Source organism: Pan paniscus, chromosome 9 (genome assembly GCF_029289425.2).
Source record: "Pan paniscus chromosome 9, NHGRI_mPanPan1-v2.0_pri, whole genome shotgun sequence".
NCBI classification, from domain to species: domain Eukaryota; kingdom Metazoa; phylum Chordata; class Mammalia; order Primates; family Hominidae; genus Pan; species Pan paniscus.
Window position 1 is genome coordinate 76,368,591 of NC_073258.2, and position 23,866 is coordinate 76,392,456.

Sequence of the window (23,866 nt, forward strand, 5' to 3'; positions counted from 1 at the left end):
GGGAAATAGTATCCTCCCCCGGCCTTGTCCCTCAGGGTCCCTTCCTCCATCAGGCCTCTCCTGATCCCCAGGAGACAATGACACTGCCCTGGCTGTGTCTGAGCAGACCCAGCGTGTCTGTGCCAGCCACTGAATCACCATGGGGTGGCCTCCCCAGCACCCTGGGGCTCCATGTGAGAAGGCCCAACTCCTGCTGCAGACAGCATCAGCAACCAGTGTATGTGGATGTTGGTCAACTGGGCGGACAGAGGAATGACTCAAGGAATGTCCCATAGCCAGGGATAGCATCTCCTCCTAGAAGCTGGTTGGTGAAGCTGCCTGACCCAGGAGGGGCTAAGGCACTAGACGGAGGGAGACGTGGGTCCCTAAGCTCTAGGTCCCATCCCGGAAATTCATGTTGAAACCCAGAAGGACAGTGTCAGGCCAGGGTCTCTCGGCCAGGCATATCCAGAACAGGAAGCTCAGCCACTGTGGGGTCCTCTGAGGGGAATGAGGAAAAGGCTGTGTGTTGCAGGGAGCAAAGCAGGGATGGGTGTTAGAGATAGAATGTAAAGAAGAGAGAGAAAGAGATGGGAGAGGCAGAGAAAGGTAAACAGGAAGAGTGAACAGTGGGAGAGGCAGAGCCAGGGAGGGAGAAGATGGGAAGAGAGAGGCAGAAACTTGGTAGGGTCTGCCCTGGGCAAGTGGTGAAGGCCCCTGTGAGTGCCAGAGGCAGGGGGATGGGGGTACCCAGGCAGGGTCCCCTCTCCCAGGGAGACACTTTGGTGCAGAGAGAGGCCAGGTCAGGAAGCTGTCAAGGAAACACTGGTCCCCACCTGCAGAAACGGCCATGGGAACAGGGAGCAGAGGGACACACACGGCAGTGGGACGGGAGGAGCAGAAAAGAGGATTGCAGGGGTAAGGGAGGCTTCAGGCAAGGGCGCTGTCTGCGAGGTGACCCAGGCACAGGGCTTGGTGCACGGTGGATTTTTAGACAGAACTGGAGAAGGGGATGGCAAGAGGGAGAAAGAGGAACAGAAGGAGGAGGAAGACCACACCAGAATTACCTGATCAAGTGATAGCTGTGAGATGCCAGAGTGCAGCAGAGAGAGGGGGAGGGGGAGAGAGGAGGGACATGCGCCGATCAGAGCAGGATGGGACAGAGAGAGAACATCAGTCAAGAATAAAATCCCAGCCCCTTGGTTCCTGGCTGGGTGGGGGCCCCAGGCTGGCCCTAGACCCTCCCTGGGACCAACCACACCTCCCCACTGCGAGCACACCCCAGCTATCTTGCTGAGGGCTGGTGGGAACCCATGCCCTGGCTAACAGATGAGCAGGCCAGCCCGGTGAGGAGCTGAAATTCACCTAAGCCCACATAGCCACTCAAGGCAGAGCTTGGCTCTGGGATCCCAGCTGCATGTTCATTCCAGAAGTCACCCAGCCTCTGTCTGAGGGAGGATGGGGCCACCGGAGTCCGTCCTTCTTCCCTGGTCAGGCCTGCTCCTGGCTGAGGGCCCAGGGCTCAGGAGAGGGTTCACCTGGCTGGGGTGGGGGCTGGGCCTGCTGCAGGGTAGGGACAGCCACGGAAGTGGTCAGATCCTACTCACTTCTGGAGCACGAAGATGCCCACGATGAGGGTGAAGGAGACCAGGTCGGCAGTGACCCACATGAGACAGTACTCGTCCGGAGGCTGTGGACAGACGGCCCGAGGCCAACTTCCAGTCATGGCCAGTCCAGACTGAGGCTCCAGACTGAGGGTCCGTGGACCAGAGGACCCCACATGGCCACTGGGGAAGGGCAAGGGAGGACCCTGAGAGGGTCTGGGGGCTGAAGATGACATTTTGCAGGTGTGGGCTCCAGGCGCTGTGGGCCTGGGGGCCGGGGTGTGTGTGTGCACACGTGTGCACTCTCAGGGTAGGAGGGGACTGTATGGTGCTCAGGGCAGAGGGGGTGTGTGCTAGGCCTGCAGGGTCTGTGTGTCTAGGGTCCTCAAAGCAGGAGCCAGATACTGAAAGACAATGGCTTTGCCGCCCCCCGCTGCCGACTCTCATCCATCGGTCTCGCCCCTTTCCCCAGGCTGCCTTCCCTTCACCCTCCTCTCCCATAGAACCATCCACAGCTTAGGTCTGATTCATTGGCACTGCATTCTCTCAGCCATAAGGATACCCTCCACCTGCCTTCTGCATGCTCAGGGTGACAGTGGAGCCACCACCTATCTGCAGGTGCCCAGTCAACCAGCTAAAATATTGCTTTATTTGCTCTTCTCTGAGCAGATTTTAATTGTTTCCTATTCTTTTTTATTTTTATTTTTTGAGACAGGATCTCACTTTGTCACCCAGGCTGGAGTGATCACAGCTCACTGCAGATTTGACCTGCTGGGCTCAAGCAATCCTCCCACTTCAGCCTACCGAGTAGCTAGGACTACAGGCGTGTGCCACCATGGCCAGCAAATTAATTAATTATTATTATTTTTTTTTTGTAGAGACAGGGTTGCCCAGGTTAGTCTTGTACCCCTGGGCTCCAGTGATCATCCTGCCTCTGCTTCCCAAAATGCTGGGATTATAGGCGTGAGCCCTGCGCCCGGTCAATGCTTCCTATTCCTGTCCTTGTTACCCTCCAAAGCAAAGAAACCCAAGCAGCTCTTTACTTCTTTAGAGCCCTTAGTGATGCTTTTCTCCCTGTGGATGAGGCCCAGGGTCCTCCCAGCACCTTAGTGCAGATCCCAGATGCCATGAAACCCTCATGCCTCAAGCCTGCACTCCCACCATGGACTCCCCACCATGCTAGAGACCTCCCAGGGACAGCTCCAAGCACAGAGCTTGCCGAGTGGTCAGGGCAGGCTATAGGCAGCTCCAGCACTGCCCCCCAGGGGCCCTCTGCCCCCCAACTCACCATGATCCAGAGCGGAGAAGGCACCTGGGACAGGGTGTGGGAGTTGTCAGAGGTGACGGATGGGACCCCCGCACACCACAGCAGGGAGAAGAGCCACGGCGCGTTGACTGTGTAGAGGTTCACACTCAGGTTCCAGGACGCGTAGTCCCTGTGGGGCAGGGGAGAGGCAGGTCAGCATGCGGACCCTGGCAGCTCCAGGCCCAGTGTGGGGGCTGGTAAAGCACGTCCTGTTCACGACCTCACAGCCATGCCTGGGGGAAGGAACATCGGCTCCAGAGGGCCAAGCTCCGGGACAAGCCCGGGTCTGCCCAACACGCTCACTCTCTTGTCTTTGAACCATGTGTGCCTGATTCCTCTGTGTGCCCATCCCTCTGCCCGACCGTGTGTGTGTGTGTGTGTGTGTGTGTGTGTGTGTGTGTGTGTTGGGGGGTGGTGGTGGCAGGACTGGGAGAGACTCAGTCCCACCCCCTCCTGGAGGAGCCCGGGGCAGGGCAGGCACCTGAGCTCCTGGCGGGACACCTGAGTGTAGCGTAGGTTCAGCCGCTGGATGTGGCCTCTCCGCAGGCTGGCGACTGCCTCCTTGGAGCCTGATGTCTGTTGGAAGCCGGGAGCCACCTTCCGCACCAGGGGCCTCTGCCTGCTAGGCAGCCACATGACCTGCAGGCAGAAGAGAGGCAGCCTCAGACTTCTCTTCTGCACGATGGGTAAGAGTACCTACTCCTCCTAGAGTACCTGTGGGGTTAAGAGACAGGACCTGGCAGGCGGTGAAAGCTTAGATGAAGTCATGAGCAGGGCAGGACTCAGTCCCAGCCAAGGCTGCAAAGCGCACTGGCAGCAACTCAGGAAACTTCGCTTCTGGCCTGCTGTCAGTACGGGAGGGAAAACCCAAACAGCCACTACTCTGCACATGGCCACTAGCACCTAGTGTGCCGTCCTAAACTGATGTCAGATTTCTCTGGTCCCAGATTATTACACCACACGACAGGGCAACACTTCACTGAAATAACTTGACGGCCTGGACCTTTATACATTTTAAAGTGTTTTCTTTTTCCCCTCTTGTCCCATGATGACCCTGCCAGGGAAGTGAGGAGTGTGTGATCCCCATTTTACAAATGGGAAAGCTGAAGTCCGGAGTGCAACAGGGAAAGGCTATGCAGCAGCAGGGCTCTAGCCAGGCCAGGGCTCCCGGGGGGCAGAGCTGCGTTGCAGGGCCTCACCTGGTGCTGGGGGAAGCCGGAGTGCAGCACGGCCTCCAGAGTCACGTTGATAAAACTGCTGCGGTAGGGGTGCTCCCGGGGCGGGTCACGCAGGTTGAGCAGCAGTGTGGCATTGCCCTTGGCCAGTTCCAGGAGCTCTGCCAGGCTGCAGATGGACTGGTTCTGGGCCTCTCTGTGGTCGGAGGGTGACAGGGAGCTGGCTGTCCAGAAGGGGTCAGTCTGGCAGGGACAGGGACACACACATGGCTGCATCATCAGCCCTTTGGGGGCCCCCACATACCCTTCTGGCAACCAAGCGTGGAGACCCCTGGGCTGCCAGAGTCTGCTGGGGTCAGGCAGATTGATGGCTGTGGCCATGTGGAGGCTGTAGGAGGCCCCAGCCCTAACCTTTCTACCCCACACCCTGCTTACCAAGAGGACGGAGGACGGCTTGCTTGGAATCGCTCCCAGACCCACAGCATTTCTCCTTCTAGAGCATTTCAGATCAGAGAGTCAAGCCCTCTCTAGAGTTTTACAGAGTTAAGAATTCTATTCACTGCTCTCATCCCTGTCAACCTTTTCTAGTGAGGGAAATGGACCCAGAACAAGCAGTGACAACCACGAGTCTGGCAGCAGTGGCAGGAGCCTAGGAGGCCACTAAGCAGCTTGGGTGGAGGTCGGGAAAGCTCTGAGAGTAGGGGTCTCGAAGCTGATGGCCACCCTTGCACCTCTCACTCCTTGCAGTCCCTGCTGGTGTTTTCCATGCCTAAGATTGGGATCAGGTGCAGCCAGACCTTCAGGAACCACTGGCCAGCGTTGAGTCTCTGCAGGGTGGTCCAGTTGAGCATGGAGGCAGGCCTGCGGGCCAGCTCCGGGAACTCCTCCTCCACGTTGGTGGTGCGCCGCAGGGTGGTGTCATGCATGAGGAAGGGCACGCCGTCCAGGCTGCAGGGAGGGTGGGGCCACCGAGTCAGTGACCCCCCAGATCCTTTACCTGCCCACCAATGATCGTCACCCCACACAGTCCTCCCCACCCCGCACAGGATCCCGGCTGGCTCTGCCCCTCTCTGGGCCTCAGTCTCCCCATCTGCACAGGGAAGACAGTGGGCTGGTGGGTGACCCTGAAGGGCCAATGCCTTCTGGCTCTCTGTGAGGGTCAGATGGGGGTGGGGACTGCCAAGGAGGGAGGGCTGGGAAAAATCTGGACCTACTGTCTTAGCAACCTTGGAAGGTAGGTGCTGCCTCATTTGATAATGGAGAAACTGAGGCTGAGAGAGGGAAGTATCTAGCTCAAGGTCCACAGCCTGTAAGTGGTGGAACCCAGTTTGGAACCAAATCCCTGTGATGCTATGATGAGAACAGTGCAAATGTAGACCTCTTTGGCAAATTCCACCCAACCCCAATCCTTGTCTACTCTACCAGGGTTGCAAATAGCTCATATGGTGCCTTAGTGTGAAACAGTAAAAGGTACCTGTGCCCTCTGTTCCTCAAGGCATTTTACCACCATCTGCTAGAAAGTTGTGATAAACACACAATTCTATGTCTATACTGGGAACAATGTCCTCATATATGTGATGCCCTTGTTCAGTTTGCAACCTGTACAACTATATATGACAGTTCTGCCCTTCTTCCCTTCTCAGATAACCTCTGTTATGAGATTAGTATGGATTCTTCCTGCCATTTATATTAATATCTACTTATATACGTACATGGAGAAAGTTTATATGTCACTTTTTTGTGGTATTTTAAAACGTAACTGGAGTCACAGTGAATGTATCACTCTGCAACTTGCTTTATTTCCCTCATGAGAGTGTTGTAGCTCTATCATCTATTTTTCCCTTCAAGTGGCTCTGTGGCAGTGCTCCTGCTTGCACCAAGAGCATTTGGTCTTTCCTCTATTTTACATCCTGGAGTCTGCAGGAACAGGGTGCCTGCCCTGCTGTGGATAATCTAAGTCTTCCTCCTCCCATCTCAGAGGCTCTGAGACCAGAGGTACCCCCAGCAGAGACCCAGGTGGATGCCGAAGCGTGTGGGAGGGGTTAGAGGAACTATCTCCCCTCCGCTACACCTACCTGATGGTAATGTCAGCCTGGAGCCCATACAGCTTCTGCTCGAGGGCCTTCCGGAAGGACATGAGGGTGTGCTCTGGAGCCAGCTGGGGAAGAAGGGGTGGTGAAGGGAGAGCCAAGATTCAGCTGATGTGCCCTCCCCAGCCAATGGAAAGTCTTCCATGTTGGGAGGATGGGCTAGGCCTGGTTCTAATTCTGGCTCCTCCACAGAGTAGCTGTGTGACCCTGGTCACCCACTCAGCTTCTCTGAAGTTCAGCTTCCTTATCTATTAAATCATGCCTACCTCATTGGTTTTACTGGGGGCAGGGGAGGCAGGGCTGGTTAGTGTTGATGCATATAAATGCCTGACATGTAGCTAGCACTTGACACATGGTAGCTATGGTCATTATGTTATCATTGCTCTATGCCAGGCACTGAGCTAGACACTGGGGCTGGAGGGCTTTTTTACAGTCCTCTGTGGCTCTCTGGCAGTCTTGGGCTGGGGCTGTATGTGAAATTCAGGTTATACCAAGGGTTATACCAAGGGTTATATCCTGAGACAAGTCCAGGGGGAGACCTGGAAGAAGAGAGGGTAGATGGGATGGTAGAGTTTCAGTGGGGGACCAGTTTCCTCATCTATATAAACATGACAGCAATATTTCCCTCCCTGGACTGTTACGTGAATTAAAAGCCTCTAGCACACTGCTTGATATATACAGTAAGTGCTTAATAAATAGCAACTGTTTACCCCTTACATGATCCTGGTTCTAGCATTTTTTAAAGAGACAAGGTCTTGCTGTCACCCAGGCTGTAGTGCAGTGACACAATCACAGCTCACAACAGCCTCAAACTCCTGGGCTCAAGCAATCTTCCCGCTTCAACTTCCCAAATAGCTGGGACTACAGGTGCATGCCACCACACCCAGCTCTGGTTCTAGCCTTGACTCTGCCATTAACTATTGTCCTGACTTTGGGTATATTTCTCTGTGGGTCTCAGTTTCCCCATGTGCCCCTTAGAGATGTGTACTCATGAGGGTCTTTATGCTTAGGACAGTTGGGGTTCAAGCCTCCCTAGTTGGGTCTCATCTGAGGACTGTCATACCTGTTGCTGCCACTGGGGGTCAGCACCAAACCAAGGATTGGGCAAAGACCAGGTCCATGAGGGATGGTCAGAGGGAAGGCGGGAGGGAGGACACCCCGGACCCCCCTGCCCTGCTCTGTCAGTGAAGGGGTGAGGTGGGAAGGATTCCCATGGCTGATCTCATTCATTCCCACTGAAGACAATCCTGTTCCCACCTTCTCTCCCTCTGGCCACGATGTTCCCCAGCCACTCCCCTCTTTTGTGACACAGCCTAGCACTGGGGAGCCAGGGAGTGGTGAGGGCTTTGGAACGGACTGAAAAGGTGCAATTTCACTTCCCAGACACAGAGCTGGGGCCTCAGTTTCTTTAGCTATAAAATGGGCTAACATTATCAACCTCACAGGTGAGATAACAAAAGTCACAGACCCTAGCCCAGGACCTGGCACACAGCAGGGTCTCAGTAATGAGTTTCTTTCTTCTCCTGTCCCTGGCATACAGCACTCTTGGAGGACATGTTACCTGTCTCCCAGTCCAGTGGGTTGTGTGAAGCACTCCCAGGGGAAGCAGGACTACAAAGGCATGGAGAGAGAGGCAAAGACTCAGTGGAATCCCACCCATCTCTAAATATCCTGTGGCCAGGCCTTCCATCAGTGGCCACTTGACAGGGGCCCACGCTCCCTGCTGCATGGGCTGGGGCTGCAGAAGGCAGAAGCTTGGAAGGGGTTGCGAAGACCCTCAGGGCAGAGGAAGTGTTTGGGAAGGGGAAAGTCTTTTTTGGAAGCTTTTAGACACAGTTAAGTTCTCTCTGGGTTAGGTGCTGGCCTCCTGGAGAAAGAGATATGGAAACCTGGCCCTCCCTGGCCAGACTCAGGACTCCAGGAAGGCCCCAGAAGCATACACGTTGCTGGGGTGAATTCTTAGTCCCCGTCTCAGAGCTCGCACCTGCCTCAGGCCAGTCCAAGTGGGGTTCTGTTGTCAGGAGGGTGTGCATGGCGGGGGGTGGTTACTCAGGTGGGTGGGACACTATGGTTAAGAGACCCGGATTTATAAAACAGCAACTCAAAGTACTATTAAAAAAGAGTCCTAGCTTCAGAGTTAGTGCAATCAAATATTAAAGTACATGTACACACATGCACAGAGGGACAGGCCACATCTGCATAGGAACAACACATCCAGGGACACACAGACAGTCTCCAAGACAGAGATGTGCACTTGGGCTCACCACACACAGACATGTGGACCCAGAGTCAGAGCCCCCCAAGGCAATGCACAGGGACACACAGAGCGGACCCTTGCCAGCCCCTCAAAAACTACCACCAGGGCATGATCAGTCAGATGCAGAATGTGAAAAATCCCACAGGACAAATGACTCCATTTCTCAGGACAAATAAACAGCCTAAGGGAAAAAAGGGAGGGGGAATTTTTTTTTTTGAGACGGAATTTCACTCTTGTTGCCCAGGCTGGAGTGCAATGGCGCAATCTCGGCTCACTGCAACCTCTGCCTCCCGGATTCAAGCAATTCTCCTGTCTCAGCCTCCCGAGTAGCTGGGATTACAGGCATGTACCACCACATCCGGCTAATGTATTTTTAGTAGAGATGGGGTTTCTCCATGTTGGTCAGGCTGGTCTCGAACTCCTGACCTCAGGTGATCTGCCTGCCTTGGCCTCCCAAAGTACTGGGATTACAAGCATGAGCCACTGAGCCCAGCTGGGGGATTGTTACAAACCAAAAGGCACTCAGGAGACACGCCAACCAGATGCGTGCTGTGGACCACATTTAGATCCTGATTTTTAACAACTAAACTGTAAAAAGATATTTTCGAGACAATAAAGGGAAATTGAACATGGATTCCATTTTAGATAATATTAAGGAATCATTATCCTTAATATTGGCTGGGTGTAATAACAGCATTGTGGCTATGCATCTTTCTAAAGTCCTCATGTGTTACAGATACATCCTGAAGTGCCTATGGGTAAGACGATGCGATGCCTAAGATTTGCTTTACTACCCCAGAAAAAAAAGTAGGGAACAGATGAAGCAAGAATGGCCAAACATTGATAAGTATGGGATTGCATTCATTACATCCTTCTTCATTATGTGAGTCATTATATGCTTTTCTCCACTTCTGCATATATTTGACCTTTTTCTACTAAAGAAAACCATCCTCACTGGGGCCACCTTCCTGCTTCAGCATACCACTTGTGTCCCCTGGCTGCTGGAGGGAGCCCAGGAGATGGTAATCTGAGTCATGGAGACAGGAGGGGCCATCGTTTTGAGCCCCTCAGAAGAGTTCCCCTGCCCCCACTGGGAAGGCTGGGCTCCAATTGGTCCTCACAATAACCAGCAGCATGGGCATCCATACCTTTGAGGCACAGAGGGGACTGGTGACCCCTCCAAGATGCACAGGCAGCATGTGGCCAAACTGGACACCAGATCCAGATCCCCACTGGCTGCCTCTGGGAGGGGCTGGGGTCAGCACTGGAGTCTGGCTCAGGGGCTGGAGTCTTATCGAGAAAATAATACCCACCACATGCAGGGGGCCAGACTTCCAGAGTGAGTGGCAGCCCGGCAGACCCAGCACCTCCTTCCAAAGCAGTTATGTGAGACCCCCTTACTACCCTGAGGTCCCACAACAGCCTGGAACACCAGGAAGCCAAGCCCTCAGGAAGTGCTCACACACACCCCCACTTGGCAGGGTGGGGGTGTGTACTACCTCTGCTGAGAAGCCTGGGTTCAAGGCTTTCATGGAGCAGGAGACCCTGCTCCAGAGAGATGGCCCTGCCCAAGGTAACAGCAGTGTCTGCCTCTTACTTTCTGTGCACCATGTGCATATTTGGGCACTGCACACGTGCTAACTCCTGCTCCTCATAGCCCCACAGCAGGCGCTCTCACTAGTCCCATGGTACAAGATGGGGGAACCAGGCAAAGAGATGGAAACTGTTGGGCCTCCCACAGCTGGTGAGGAGCTGTGCTGGGATGCTAACTCAGGCAGCATGGCTCTGGAGCCTGCCCTCTCACCGAAGCTCTCCTGCAGGGCTATGGAGTGCACTGGTGGCAGAATGCGGCGCTGACTTTGATCCCTTCGTCTCTCTCCAACTCACGCTGGTTCAGCCATACTCACTGTCACAGTGGGCTCTGAGCTGCCTCCCAGCTCTCCTGGAGGGTTCTCCTGATGCCTGGTGGCAGACCCCAGGCCCCACACTCAGCATCCATCTCCTGGGCCTTCCTAACTGGCACCTGGGTCTAGCCTGGGCCTAAAACCCTCCTGCATCTTTGCAGGGCACTTAGGACAAAAGTGAAATCTTTTTAGCAAGATGCCTTCAGGACGCTTCAAGATGTGCTTCCATCCCAGCACTCCTGGCCTTTTTGCCAGTCCTTCCCATGTACCTCCCCTCAAAAAGCTACAAATGGTTGCTACCATTACATATATCCATTTCCCAAGAAGGTCCCCCCCCATCGCACCCCACCCCAACGGGGCTGTTAGGACCCTGAGGTGGCACTCACCATGGGGGCCCCGCGGTGGCCAATGAGAGCAGGCTTGGGGCCGAGGTCTTTCTTCTCCATGATGCAGGGAGAGGAGATGGTGAGAGGGGCCAGGTAGAGGGCAAACACCACGGTGAAGAAGGTACAGAGAATGGTCACCTGGGAGGCTGCAGATAAGGGGCCGTGAGTGCTGCCTGGTGAGCCCTGGGCAGGTTGGGGTGCAATGCTGGACCCCTCTACCCCCGACCTGTCAGGATCCAGGTGCTCTAGGGGGCAGCCCTTATTCTTGCTGGGAAGATGAACCCCGCCTCTAACTCACACAGACACAGGTGCATACATGCAGAGAGAGAGACGTGGAGGAGGAATACAGTGTGAGGCCGACTGAAGCTGTGACCCTCCGTGGACTCTGTGGGCCACTCTGAGCCAGAATCCCCCTCACTGAGTGCAGGGGCCCCACCCCATCCCCAGGCCACCCCCAGGGAAAGCCCAGGTCAGGGCAGCGCCAGCTGGTCTTGGCATCTGCAGGGATTGGAGGGGCAGGCCCTTCACAGTTCTACTCACAGGTCCGCTCTGCGCGGGCGAACTGTCCTGCCACGATCCAGGAGAGCATGGTGACTGCTGCCAGGGCCCCCACATGCAGGAATGGCGCTGTGCCCTGTTTGCAGGGAGAGGGAAGGGAGACCAGTAACGCCCAGCTCTGCCCAGACCCTGTGTCACCAGCCTCCTACTTCTACCTATGAGGCAGGCAACCCTGTCTCCATCTGCCAACTGAGGACACTGGGAGCCTCAGGACCCTGGTGTCCTCCCTAGTTCTGACCTGCTCTGTGACCCTGGGCGCCTCCCTGCCCTTCTTTGGGCCTTGGTCTGGAGAAAGGGAAGTGACAGAAAGGCTCTTGTTGTGAGGGTCCTGGGGGACCCTCCTCACTCACCTGCAGGGAGATCAGCAGCACCTCCCACTCGTCCTCCCACAGCTGGGCCACGGCCGACATGGCCACCACCGTGGAAGCCAGGATGACCACCAGCCCGATCTGGAGGGGGAAGAGTCACCGGACAGAGGCTCAGAGCGGGTGGGAGGGTTCCCAGTGTGTCTGAGAGAGGAGCCAGAGGGAGAGACAGAGAGGGCAGGAGAGGCCGATGGAGCAGGGCAGAGGGGAGGGAGGAAAGAGACAGGCATGGGCTGCCAGGAAACTAGAGGCCGGCAGATAGACACGGCAGGGAGAGATTGAGGCAGGAGGAGGCAGCAGGAGGCCGGCAGACCCAGTGAGGAAGGGACAGCGAGAAATGGAAGGGAGGATGGGGACAGGAGGAGAGGGAACTGTGAGGAGGGAGGACATTCAGTAAGGGGGACCTCCCTGGGCCTGGCAGGTTAGTCACATCCAAGGTCCCGCCCAGCCTCCCTGCCACCTCAGCATGGCACAGCAGAGGAGGAAACCCACTTGTCCAGGCCATGCCCAGGCCTCAGGGGAAGGAGGCTGAGGACCTGGGTCTGCTGCAGGAGCCTGGAGTGCAGCCCAGCCTGGCACCCTGGGCTGGGCTCACAGTGGCACTTCAGGCGGGAGTGGGTGGTGAAACACATCGCCACCTGCCCCATCTCCACGGCCTGCCCTCTCCCGGACTCCCAGCATCTAGGTCTGCCGTGATGGGGGCCATCCTCCTTGCAGCCTCCAGAAGAAAGCAAAGCACAGCTCTCATGGAGGATGAGGTGGCACCTCTAAGGGACAGAGATCTCTGGTGACAGGTAAGACCTGAAATCTTCAACCACGTGAAGCTCGGCAGAGGTTTTCGGCTCCTCGGCCCCCAGCCCCTCGCCCCTAGCTGTGGATCTCACTCCACCCACCCCCCTCCACACCCCCAGGCGTGCCTCCCTGAAGCCCAGGTTGTGGCTCTCCTCCAAAGCCTCCCGCAGCTCCCAGTCTCTGGAAGGGTCAAAGCCGCCACCTCCGTACCCCTAGTTTCTCCAGACTCGTCTCCCATCTCCCTCCAAAGGCTTGTCCTTCTCCCACAGCACTGCCGGCCGCCCTGCCTCCCTGGAGCCGTTCTAGCTGCTGGCAGGGCCTTCACCCCCTTTCTCCCGAGGCAACCTTTCCCAGAGGCAGCAGCGGCCAGGGCCCTCTGATGCCGAGCAGGGACAGTGGCATTTCTAGACGATGAGGGTGGGGCTGTGGCCAGCATCTCCTCTCCCTACCCAGGGACCTTCACTCGCCGGCGGGGAATGCTGAGTCTCGCCTGGGATGAAGTTTCCCTTTGGAGGCTTTTCATTCCAGCCCATCAGCCTGGAAACAAATGTTCCCCCAAGAGACCCGAGCGAGGCAGGTGAGGAGCTGGAAGGGCTGTGACATGGGGGCTCGGGGCGGGAAGAGGCACGGGTGTGCCTGGGCCTGTGGGGGCGCTTCGCGTGGTCCCCAGGTTGGTTCCGCGGAGGCACGAGCATCCTCATCTCACACACGGGAAGCGAGGTTCGGGGAGAGGAACAGCTGGCTGGGTCACGGAGCTTTGAAGGGGCAGAACCAGAAACGAACACCTTCTGCCCATCTCAGGGGGTGAGGGGGTGTGCGCTTTCTCGGACAGACAGCAAGCTGGTGTCAGAGAGGCTGCGCAGTCTCTGGGAAGCCCAGCTGCGCCTCCGAACCCCTGAGAACCCCGCCCTCGGCACTCAGGCCTCTTCTCCCGGCTGCCCCCGGCGCGCAGCTCCCCCTTGTGGCCATCGTGGGAGGAGGCCCTGCACACAGTGAGTTAAGGATGGTTTCCGGGAGCATCTCATCACAATACCTATTAATGGAAATGACTTGCAATAAAACTGATTCCCCAAACCCTAATACAATTAAAAATGTTATTATCTCTGAGTTCCACAGTTGCTTTGGTGGTAATCAACACACTCAGCAGCATCACTGCATGTTCAGTGTCTGTGGGACTTCCCTACCTTGCATCATTAAGTTATAGCAATAGCACTGACACCCAAAAACGCAACCACCATCGCTCCTGAAATCTGACTGAGAAGGATGAATCCCACCCTAGAGGCCCAGAGACAGATCACCGTCCTCCTCTGAGAAAGTGGCCTTGGGTTCTCTGTCTTCATGGGACTGTGGCTTGCGATAGCCATGGTGGGAACAGGGGATACAACAGAGTCTTTCATTCACTCGATGAGTCTGGCCTAGGTGCCGGGACCCGAGGGGAGATGGAACCCCGCCTTGCAGAGGTGCAACAGCTGGCCTCTTAGGGGTATCTGGCCTCTGGGTTTTGCAGTCCAAATGGCAGACAGCTGGCCCAGGGTTAAGAGCCTCACTTGAATCACGGTCTTCAGTCGAATCCTGGCTCTGCTACCTACTGGGGATCTTTCCACATCCTCTCCAGGGACCTTTCCAGAGCTGTGAAATAGGGATAGCGAGTACCTACCTGGAAGGGGGTTGGGGAAGATCAATGAGGAAATGCAAGTGAAATGCTTAGTACAACGGCTGGCCAGAAGAAAATGCTTACTAAATCTCAGTGATATCATTTTAAAAAGTGAGCATGATATGGGAACAGGATTATTGTAAGGAGTGAAATGACTGTGAAATTCTGAGCAAAAGGTGCCTGACACATGTGGTCAGCACCCAATAAAGGATGGTTACTGCTGTTATGGTGAACGCAGTGCCTGGCACACACAGGAGGTGCTCAGTGAATGCGCCTTCCTTAAGCTGCTGCTGGAGGGACAGAGGCTGGACACCAGGAAAAACCATAAAGCTGGGGCCAGTGCATGGAGAGAAGTCTGAATTCACCAGGAGAGGTGATGAAGTAGACATAGCAGATGGCAGGTAGAGGCTGATGGAGCCTTGGTAGGAGGCAGAAGCCCCAGCCCCAGCCCAGCCAGTAACTTGCCTTGGGGCTGTGTGGTACCCAGTGCTCCTCTCTGGGGCTCAGGTTGGGTCGCTGACAGACGCCTCCTCTGTGCAGGTCCTGGGCTGGGGGCTGCTGCCACTGAGGCAGGGGAGTCAGGCGAGGACAGAAGAGCAGTGCAGTGTGCTCAGGGCAGCCTGGGGAGGTGTGAGCTGTGACCAAAACACCTCACAGAGGGCGGTGGGTGGGGCAGGAAGGGGGGCATCTCAGGGAAAGGGCCTCCTGTTTACTGTAAAGCTCCCAAGAACCCTTCAGCCTGCTCCCTCACCTCCTGGGTACCTCAATTTCTCCTGAACACTCACCTGGGAGAGATTTCTGGGAAACAGGAGATTTTGGCAGACTGGGGAGGAGGAGGAAGGTCCCCACATAAGCACCAGATCTACTCAGCACCCAGCCTGCTGTGAATGGCTCCCTCTCACCCTGTCCTGAGCATCTCTGTCCTCCCCTCCTCAGGACCCAGGGGAACCAGAGACTCTCAAAGTTCATGATTAAAACATACTATAGGCCAGGCATGGTGGATCATGCCTGTAGTCCCAGCACTTTGGGAGGCCGAGGTGGGCGGATCACGAGGTCAGGAGATCGAGACCACCCTAGCTAACACGGTGAAACCTCGTCTCTACTAAAAATACAAAAAAATTAGCTGGGCTGGTGGCCGGTGCCTGTAGTCCCAGCTACTCGGGAGGCTGAGGCAGGAGAATGGGGTGAACCCAGGAGGTGGAGCTTGCAGTGAGCCGAGATCGTGCCACTGCACTCCAGCCTGGGCGACACAGCAAGTCTGTCTCTAAAAAAAAAAAATACAAACATACTATAAAACTGTGGTCTTTAGAGTGCTATGTTGCTGATGTAAGACCAGATAGATAAATGAAAATAAGCAAAAAATTCAGAAATAGATCCAAATACATAAAGAAAATTTAGTATATGATAAAAATAGCATCTCAAATGAATAAAGGACAAATTCTCAGTAGAGAGAGTTGGGAACGTTGGGAGCCATCTAAAAAGAGCAGAGTAAGATCACACTATACCCCAAAATAGCTTCCAAAAAGAGAAAAAATTAAATGTTAAAAACGTGGAAATATATAATTACCAAGTGACACCATAGAAAAATTTTTATAATCTTGGAGTGGGAAAGACCTTTCTGAGTCTGACACAAAACCAAGGAGTCATCAAGAGATGACAGATTCAAGTATGTAAGAATAAAAAAATATATATCCCCATGGTAAAAACGCAATGAGCAAAGTCCAAGGATGAATGACAAACTAGGAAGAATTATTTGCAGTTTGTTAGCCAAATGGCTAATTTCCCACATCTATAAAGAGTTCCTGCAAATGAATAAGCAAAAAGCAATGGCAAAAATGGCAAAAGATATGAAGAGACAGTTTTATAGAAAAGAAAACACAAGTTACTCAAACATGTGAAAAATGCCGAATCTAACTCACCCGAAGGGAAATGCAAATGACAACTACAGCAAGGTACCACTTTTCACCCATCAGGCTGACAAAAGCCAATAAATCAGCTGATGCTTTATGGGCAAGGGTGTTTTTATAGAACAACTATCCATTGCTAAGAGAGCATGAATCGGAGGCACTTGGCAAGGAGGCCATTTGGCAAGATCAAAATGATGAAAGTACACATTCTTCACCCAGAAATTCCTCTCCCAGGTCACCACCACATCGTCCTGGCAAAAGACAGAAAGCAGCTGGGATGTCAATCCGGTCTATCAACAGGGAACTGGCTAGACACCTAGGGAATCAGGGAATATCCAGACCAGGGAGCAGGAGCAAGGGATGGATACCAACAGGGATGCTTTAATGCAGTGAAGAAGGAGCTCCAAGAATTCTGTTAAGGTGCGGAACAGAGGGTGGAGTAGGCGACTGTTTGTGTTTAAAGAAAAAAGAAAAAGGAAATGCATATGTACATGTGCATGTGCTTAAAATCTGTCTGGAAAGATAGTGAGGAGACTTTCTTTGTATACTTTTTTGTGCTTTTTGTATTTTGAATCATGTCGATGTATTACATGGTCAAAAATTAATTAAAGCAAACAATAAAGAATAAAGAGTCCTTAGAATTTTAGAATCAAATGACAGAATTTGGAAACAGAAGAGAATTTCCAGGCCCTGCTGGAACACTCTGAGCTCTGGGGAACTCCCTCCTGGTGGGGCGGGTCCAGCTCTGGGTCAGCTCCACCTGGAAGGACCCTGCTCATGCTGCGATCTCACATAGGGGGCAGAGGGCAGAGGAAGGCACCCTGGGAGCTGGCACCAGCATGGACAATGGGATCTGCTTCCTTGCATTGATCTGCCAGCTCCAGCTGGCTCAGCGGCTCTATAGGCCTCTCCACTAGAATCAAGCAGGTGTGACCTTACCTGCTGAGAGCCAGGCATGGCCCCAGAAGGTGACCACAGCATGTGCCAGCCCCACCCGGGGTGCCAGCTGGTGCAGTTCTTTCAAATGCCAGCTTTGCAGCCAGGAGAAGAAACTCCCTCACAGAGGGGATAGTGGAAGCCCAGAGGAGGCCTGTGAGTAGAGTGAGGGCAGGAGGAAGGTGGGGGGACCAGGGGCTGCTCACGGCTCCTATCACTCTAAGACTTCAGTCTCTGGGGTCTGACTCCCAAGCTCCAGGCCCGTGTAACAAACCGGCCTCGGTGCCTCCCTGGATGCTCACAGGCACCTCCCACTCCACACAGCCCAACCCAGGCTCATGCCGTCCCCTCTTCCTTTCCTATTCCACATCCGTCTTCTAGCTAGAAGTGAGACCCTCCCCTTGGAGTCATTCTGGCCCCATCTCATGGGCTCATGGTAGTTTCTGAACATTTCTGCCCTTTCCTAAATGGCAGGCCCACGGGGAGCCAGGCTCTGGGGAAAGGGAGACGATCCAGATGTTCCTGGGAGGGAGGGGCTCTGCCTTGGTCAGCTCGGTACCACTCTGTGCCCACCAGGGCCCCAAGAAGGCCAGGCATCAGAAACACACTTCAGCACTATGCCTGCAACGGACGTAAGGCAGAGAGTTAAGGCTCCAGAATGGGTGAAGCCTGTCTGCTTTGGGCCCAGCCCTGAGGGGGGGCACTGGGAACAGGGAGATGGAGGTTAACTCTGGCCTGCAAAGAGCACCTTGACTGGGTGGGTCGGGGTCAGGGAGCCAGACGAATACTGAAAACACAAAAACACAGCTGTTCAGACATGTAGCAGGGGAGGCTGCAGGGGCTGAGGAAGTCCCGGGAGAGAATCCTGTGTATGTAGGGGAGGTACTGAGGAAGGGGTCTGAGAGAAAAAGGGAGGGCAAGAGCAAAGTGCTAAACGGGGGAAGGAGGCAGACATGCTGGGAGAGCATGAGATGTCTCATGTAGCAGAAGCTGAGGGTGACTGTCCCATGATGGGTTGGGAGATCAGCAGGGGCCAGATCATGCCAGGTAGGGAAGTTTGGGTCATCCTGGGAGCGGTGGGAGTGGTGGAAAGGCTTTAAGTTGGGGAATGCCATCGCCAGATCAGGGTTTTCAAAAGAGCTCACCAAAGAAGGAAGAGGCAGGTGAGACCCGAGGCAGGGCCCCCAGAGGGTGGGTGCCACAGTATGAGCTGTGAGCTCTGCTGGTTAATCACATGACTATGGGACCCTGGATCTTCCATGTTTAAACTGGGAGACCTTAGGCAAGTCACTTAACCTCTTTGTACTTCAGTTTCCCCAACCACAAAATGGAATGATAACAGTACCTACATCACAAGGTTGCTGTAAGGGTTAAGTGAATGAAGACGGGTGAGGTTGTGAGAAAAGTGCTTGGCGCATAGTGAGTGCTCAGCCTTAGCTATGAGAACAATTCTAACGGCGATCCAGGGGAGGGACATGGTGGCCAGGCCCTTCCTCTGCTGCTGCTGCTGCCTCCAGCTTCCCTTGCTCTCTCCCAGCCCCGGCCGAGGCGGCCCTTACCTTGTGCAGCCAGTGCAGGTTCATCTGCTGCCCCACGGCAATGTGACATAGTGCCAGGACCTGAGGATGGACCCACAGGGTGATTGTCAGGCCCGTGTGGGCGGGAAGGCTTTGCCAGTTTCTCAGACACCCTGCTCCCCACTGCGGCTCTGGGCCTGACCCTGGGCAGAGGCAGCGAACCTCCCTCCAGGCGATGGGAATGCGCTGCCCTCCCCAGCCCAGCCCAGACTAGCCAGCCTGAGCCTGGCCTCCTCCCAGATGATTCCAGGCCTCTAGGCTCTTCCTCTGTGTGATTCCCCATCAAGAGGTCACTGGGTGCTGCTGTACTTGGACCACTCAACTTCATTCATCAAACATTTTGGGAGTTCTAGTCCCCGGGATTCTGAAACAGACTTGAGCCTGTCCCCAAGGAGCCCCCAGTCCAGCATGGGGGATCCACCTGCATCTCAGTGAGTGGAATATCGGGAGCAAGAGCCTGAAGCAGAGGCTCCTGGAAGAGGAAGCCTGCAGTGGGCCCTCTCGGCCAGGACAGCTCTCACTGGGTCCAGGGCAAACATTCCAGGAAGGGGCAGCCTAGAGAGACGGGCAAAAGCAAGAGGACCTTCTGCTTTGGGGGACCCAGGCCTCAGGTGCAGCAGCCCGAGAGGCCCTGGGCAAAATCTGAATTAATGTGCCATATGTAGCCAACTTCCTACTAGTGGCATGAAATAGCTTCTGATTAGTCGCTATTGTAAATTAAGATAAAAATGAAAATGTTATACATATCTTTCTGTATTTTTGATTACTTCCTTAGGATAGATTCCTACAAATACAATATTCCTACAAATACAGCTTTCCCCTTTATACCAGGGTGGGACCCTCCATCAGCCCAGCACAGGGCCAGTATCCCTTCCCCTGGGAGCAGGGCCACCTGCCCTCCGAAACAGCCCCATGTACCAGGAGGCCAGCGATGTATGCGAAGGCAGCAGCTGTGGTCACAAGGATGGGCACGGGCCAGTCGCTCCAGTAGCCCATGCGGTTGTAGAGGTACCTGCCAGGAGGAGAGGGGGCAGGGGTCAGACCTCCACCAGGCCACTACCTGGCCCAGGAATCAGGATGGTCTGAGCCTCCACACAGACGACAGGCTGGGCTCAGTGACCAGGCCGTGCCCACCCAGCAATAAGGCTCAGCATCTGCCTGATGCTCTACCATGCCTGCTCATGGCAGCCACCCGGGGACCAAGAAATGTAAAGGAGAAAATAATGCCCCATAATCCTATTGGCCAGAAGTAATCATTACCAAGGCTGTGCTGGATCTTCCTCCTGTGGGTTCCCCCGCCCCCATGCCTATATGTTTGTATAAACAGCAAAGCCAGGACCCCGCTGCACAAAGCAACACGGTCAGGAGCACAGGCTTTGGAGTGAGGCACACAGGCTGGATTCAAATCCCCTCTCGTCTCTGCTTTTCACTGTCTTGTAGGACCTTGTGGAGGACAGGCTTCACAGATTCTAAGATGCCATCGATTGTCACTGTCATCTCAACTTCAATGTTAAGATGTGAAAATTGGGGGTCTTAGAATTGATCGAATGTAATACTTGACTTCTCTGAGCCTTAGTTTCCTCACCTATAGGATGGGGATAAGAAAGTGCCTTTTGAAGCCAGGCGTGGTGGCTCACGCCTGTAATCCCAGCACTTTGGGAGGCTGAGGCGGGCGGATCACGAGGTCAGGAGATCGAGACCATCCTAGCTAACACGGTGAAACCCTGTCTCTACTAAAAATATAAAAAAAATCAGCCGGGCGTGGTGGTGGGCGCCTGTAGTCCCAAATACTTGGGAGGCTGAGGCAGGAGCATGGCGTGAACCTGGGAGGTGGAGCTTGCAGTGAGCCGAGATCGTGCCACTGCACTCCATCCTGGGGGACAGAGCGAGATTCCGTCTCAAACAAACAAACAAACAAACAAAAAAGTGCCTTTCGGCCAGGTGCGGTGGCTCACGCCTGTAATCCCAGCACTTTGGGAGGCCGAGGTGGGCAGATCACGAGGTCACGAGATCAAGACCATCCTGGCTAACATGGTGAAACCCCATCTCTACTAAAAATACAAAAAATTAGCCGGGCGTTGTGGCAGGCGTCTGTAGTCCCAGCTACTCGGGAGGCCGAGGCAGGAGAATGGGGTGAACCTGGGAGGCAGAGCTTGCAATGAGCAGAGATTGCAGTACTACACTCCAGCCTGGGCGACAGTGCAAGACTGTGTCTCAAAATAAATAAATAAATAAATAAATAAATAAATAAATAAATAAAAATAAAAAATAAAAAATAATTAAAAAGTGCCTTTCATGGGGTCTCATGAGGATGAAGTGAGGTGAGATGCATGGTAACTACTCAATAAACTCTCTTTGTTTTTGTTTGTTTGTTTGAGACAGGGTCTCTGTCACTGAGGCTGGAGTGCAGGGATGCGAACATGGCTCACTGAAGCTTTGACCTCCTGGGCTCAAGCAATCCTCCTACCTCAGCTGGGACCGTAGGCACCCACCAAAATATCGGGCTAATTTTTTTTGTATTTTTTGTTGAGGCAGGGTCTTGCCATGTTTCCCAGGCTGATCTCAAACTCCTGAGCTCAGGTGATCCTCCTACCTCAGCCTCCCAAAGTGCTGGGATTATAGGCGTGAGCCACCACACCTGGCCAACTGTCTTCTCAACACAAGCATTTACTTATGCCAGTAAAAATCCTGAGAAAATGTGATTTTTAAAATAGCCACGTGGTTTTCCACTGAATTAATGTACCATATGTAGCCAGCTTCCTATTAGTGGCATGAAATAGTTTCTAATTCTTCACAATTATAAATTAACATACAAATGAAATTTTTATACATATCTTTCTGTATTTTTGATTACTTCCTTAGGATAGATTCCTACAGATACAATTATAGGGTCAAAGAGAATGAATTTTTTTTTTTTTTTGAGACAGGGTCTTGCTATGTTGCCCAGGGTGAACTTGAATTCCTGGGCTCAAGCAATCCTCCCATCTCAGCCTCCCCAGTACCTGGGACTATAGGCACATACCACTGTGGCTGGTGGGATTGAAATTTTTAAGGGGCATGATAGATACTGCTTAGATGCTCTCCAGAAAGAATGAACTACCCACATCTGTCTGGGCGTGGTGGCTCACGCCTCTAATCCCAGCACTTTGGGAGGCTGAGGCGGGCAGATCACGAGGTCAGGAGATCAAGACCACGGTGAAACCCCGTCTCTACTAAAAATACAAAAAATTAGCCAGGAGCGGTGGCAGGCACCTGTAGTTCCAGCTACTTGGGAGGCTGAGGCAGGAGAATAGCGTGAACCTGGGAGGCGGAGCTTGCAGTGAGCTGAGATCATACCACTGCACTCCAGCCTGGGTGACAGAGCGAGACTGTCTCAAAAAAAAAAAAAAAAAAAAAAGAATGAACTACTCACATCCTCCTTGTACAAAGGGGGAAACTGAGGCTCAAAAGAGGCAGCAACTTGTTCAAGGTCATTAGAAAATCTGAGCGCTGGGCAGCTTCAGCCTGCTGTCATCTGGGACCTTGCCAGACAGCTGGGAAGGGACACCAGGAGGAACCCATGGGGCATCTGCCCTCCCTGGCCCTCATCCTCAGAGTCCAGGGGAAAATCTACTGCCTGGCAGATCACTGAATGCACTCACCTTACCATACAGTTGGGAAACTGAGGCCTGAAGAGGGGCAAGACTTGCTCCTGATAACTATTCCTGAAAGATGTTCTGGTTCCATTTGTCTCTCAAGTGTGACCACTTTTAGCAGGGAGTCCTTGAGGACAGCAACAGCCAAGACGGCCCTCCCCGGCCCTCCTCATCCAGTGCTGATCCCCAGCTGTCACTCACATCCTCTTACTGTATGAATTGAATTATTCCCAGAGATTCTTTTTTTTTTTGAGACAGAGTCTCACTCTGTGGCCCAGCCTGGAGTACAGTGGTCTCCCAGCTAGAGATGTGGTCTCCCAGGAAGCAACCCTCATGTTTAGGTAGAGCTTTGAGCCCTCTTATGTTCATCATCTCATTGCATCCTCAGAAAGACCTGATGAGGTTAGAGTTACCCCATTTTACAGAATGGGGTAAAATGTGATCTCGGCTCACTGCACTGCAACCTCCACCTCCCAGGCTCAAGCAATCTTCCCACCTCAGCCTCCCGAGTAGCTGGGACCACAGGCATATGCCACCACACCTGGCTAATTTTTTGTAGTTTTTGTAGAGATGGGGTTTTTTCATGTTGTCCAGGCTGGTCTTGAACACCTGGACTCACATGATCTGCCTGCCTTGGCCTCCCAACGTGCTGAGATTACAGGCATGAGTCATTGTGCCCGGTCCCCAGAGACTCTTGAGACCATCAGAACTGGGCCGGCGCATCCTGAACCCCAGCACTGACTCCAAGAAACTGAGGCGACAGGCTGAAGGAGCTGCAGGTCTCTAGGCATCCCTAAGTGCCAGGCAGGCCTCCCCTTGCCACCTCCCCAACAGGGCGGGAACCCATCCTCTGCTTGAAACTCCCAGTGACAGGGAGCTCACTCTCTGGGTAGAGTGGGTAGCTCCATGGACATGACACAGTCAGGCAGGCTGAAGTCCCGGTCCCAGATCCGTCTGCTTCTTGCTGTGTGACGCTGGAAAGGCTACTTAACCTCTCTAAGCCTTGGTCTCTTCAGTCTGTCCTCAATTCATGTTTTTGGCACTAACTGGTTGTGTGACCATGAATGAGTCTTCACCCTCTCTGGGCCTCCATTTCCCCATCTGTACATGATGGGGGTAGACTTGATGATCTTCTAGGCAGCAGACTCCAGTTCCGAGGAACTGTCTGGGTCTGCAGTTGAGGGCCAGCAGGGAACGTTCCCATTTACTCATGACAGTGCCCATGCTTTGGACATCTGCAAAGATGAATAATTGATTTATGGCATTTAATAAAGGCCAGAGGCCACCTCTGGGACTCTGCCAGGGCTCCGGCTCATCTTGCTTGGCTGCCGCAGGGCAGGGGTGGGACCGCAGCATATTCTTGATTGTGCTCATTAATAAGAGAGGCACAGCCTGGTGCCATATGGGGAAAAGTGGACACCCAGCTCCATGAGCAGAGTCCCAGGATCATCACAGAATCCTAACACCACAGCCTGTCAGAAGCCCAGGGTCCTGAAATTCCCAAATGCTAACATCATGCTGCCTTCCGGCTAGAGATGTGGTCTCCTAGGAAGCAGCCCTCATGTTTAGGTAGAGCTTTGAGCCCTGTTGTGTCCATCATCTCAGTTCATCCTCAGAAAGACCTGATGAGGTCAGAGTTACCCCATTTTACAGAAGGAGAGGCTTAGAGAGCACCAGAGACTTGCTCATCGCCACGCTGACCTGAACATCTGATCAAAAGGAAGGAACAGCAATGGATGGG

At 53.8% G+C, this 23,866-nt stretch overlaps 1 protein-coding gene across 12 annotated transcripts in view; it reads right to left on the reverse strand.

Moving 5' to 3' along the window:
* The window catches only part of GDPD5 (glycerophosphodiester phosphodiesterase domain containing 5), a 91,811-nt gene that overhangs the window by 3,648 nt on the left and 64,297 nt on the right, over positions 1–23,866 (reverse strand). For 8 of the 12 annotated variants that reach the window (XM_055094689.2, XM_055094685.2, XM_003814700.5 and 5 more), the window contains 11 exons: positions 19,409–19,502; positions 18,473–18,532; positions 11,610–11,708; positions 11,242–11,335; positions 10,702–10,847; positions 6,140–6,222; positions 4,862–5,012; positions 4,089–4,307; positions 3,371–3,528; positions 2,872–3,019; positions 1,587–1,669 (listed from right to left, as the gene is read on the reverse strand). In XM_055094689.2, the coding sequence (XP_054950664.1) occupies positions 1,587–1,669; positions 2,872–3,019; positions 3,371–3,528; positions 4,089–4,307; positions 4,862–5,012; positions 6,140–6,222; positions 10,702–10,847; positions 11,242–11,335; positions 11,610–11,708; positions 18,473–18,532; positions 19,409–19,502 (1,335 nt within the window). Of the gene's footprint in view, positions 1–1,046; positions 1,062–1,586; positions 1,670–2,871; positions 3,020–3,370; positions 3,529–4,088; positions 4,308–4,861; positions 5,013–6,139; positions 6,223–10,701; positions 10,848–11,241; positions 11,336–11,609; positions 11,709–18,472; positions 18,533–19,408; positions 19,503–23,866 lie in introns of all 12 variants that reach the window. The other 4 variants (XM_034933385.3, XM_034933387.3, XM_063608674.1 and 1 more) reach the window with 1 other exon arrangement.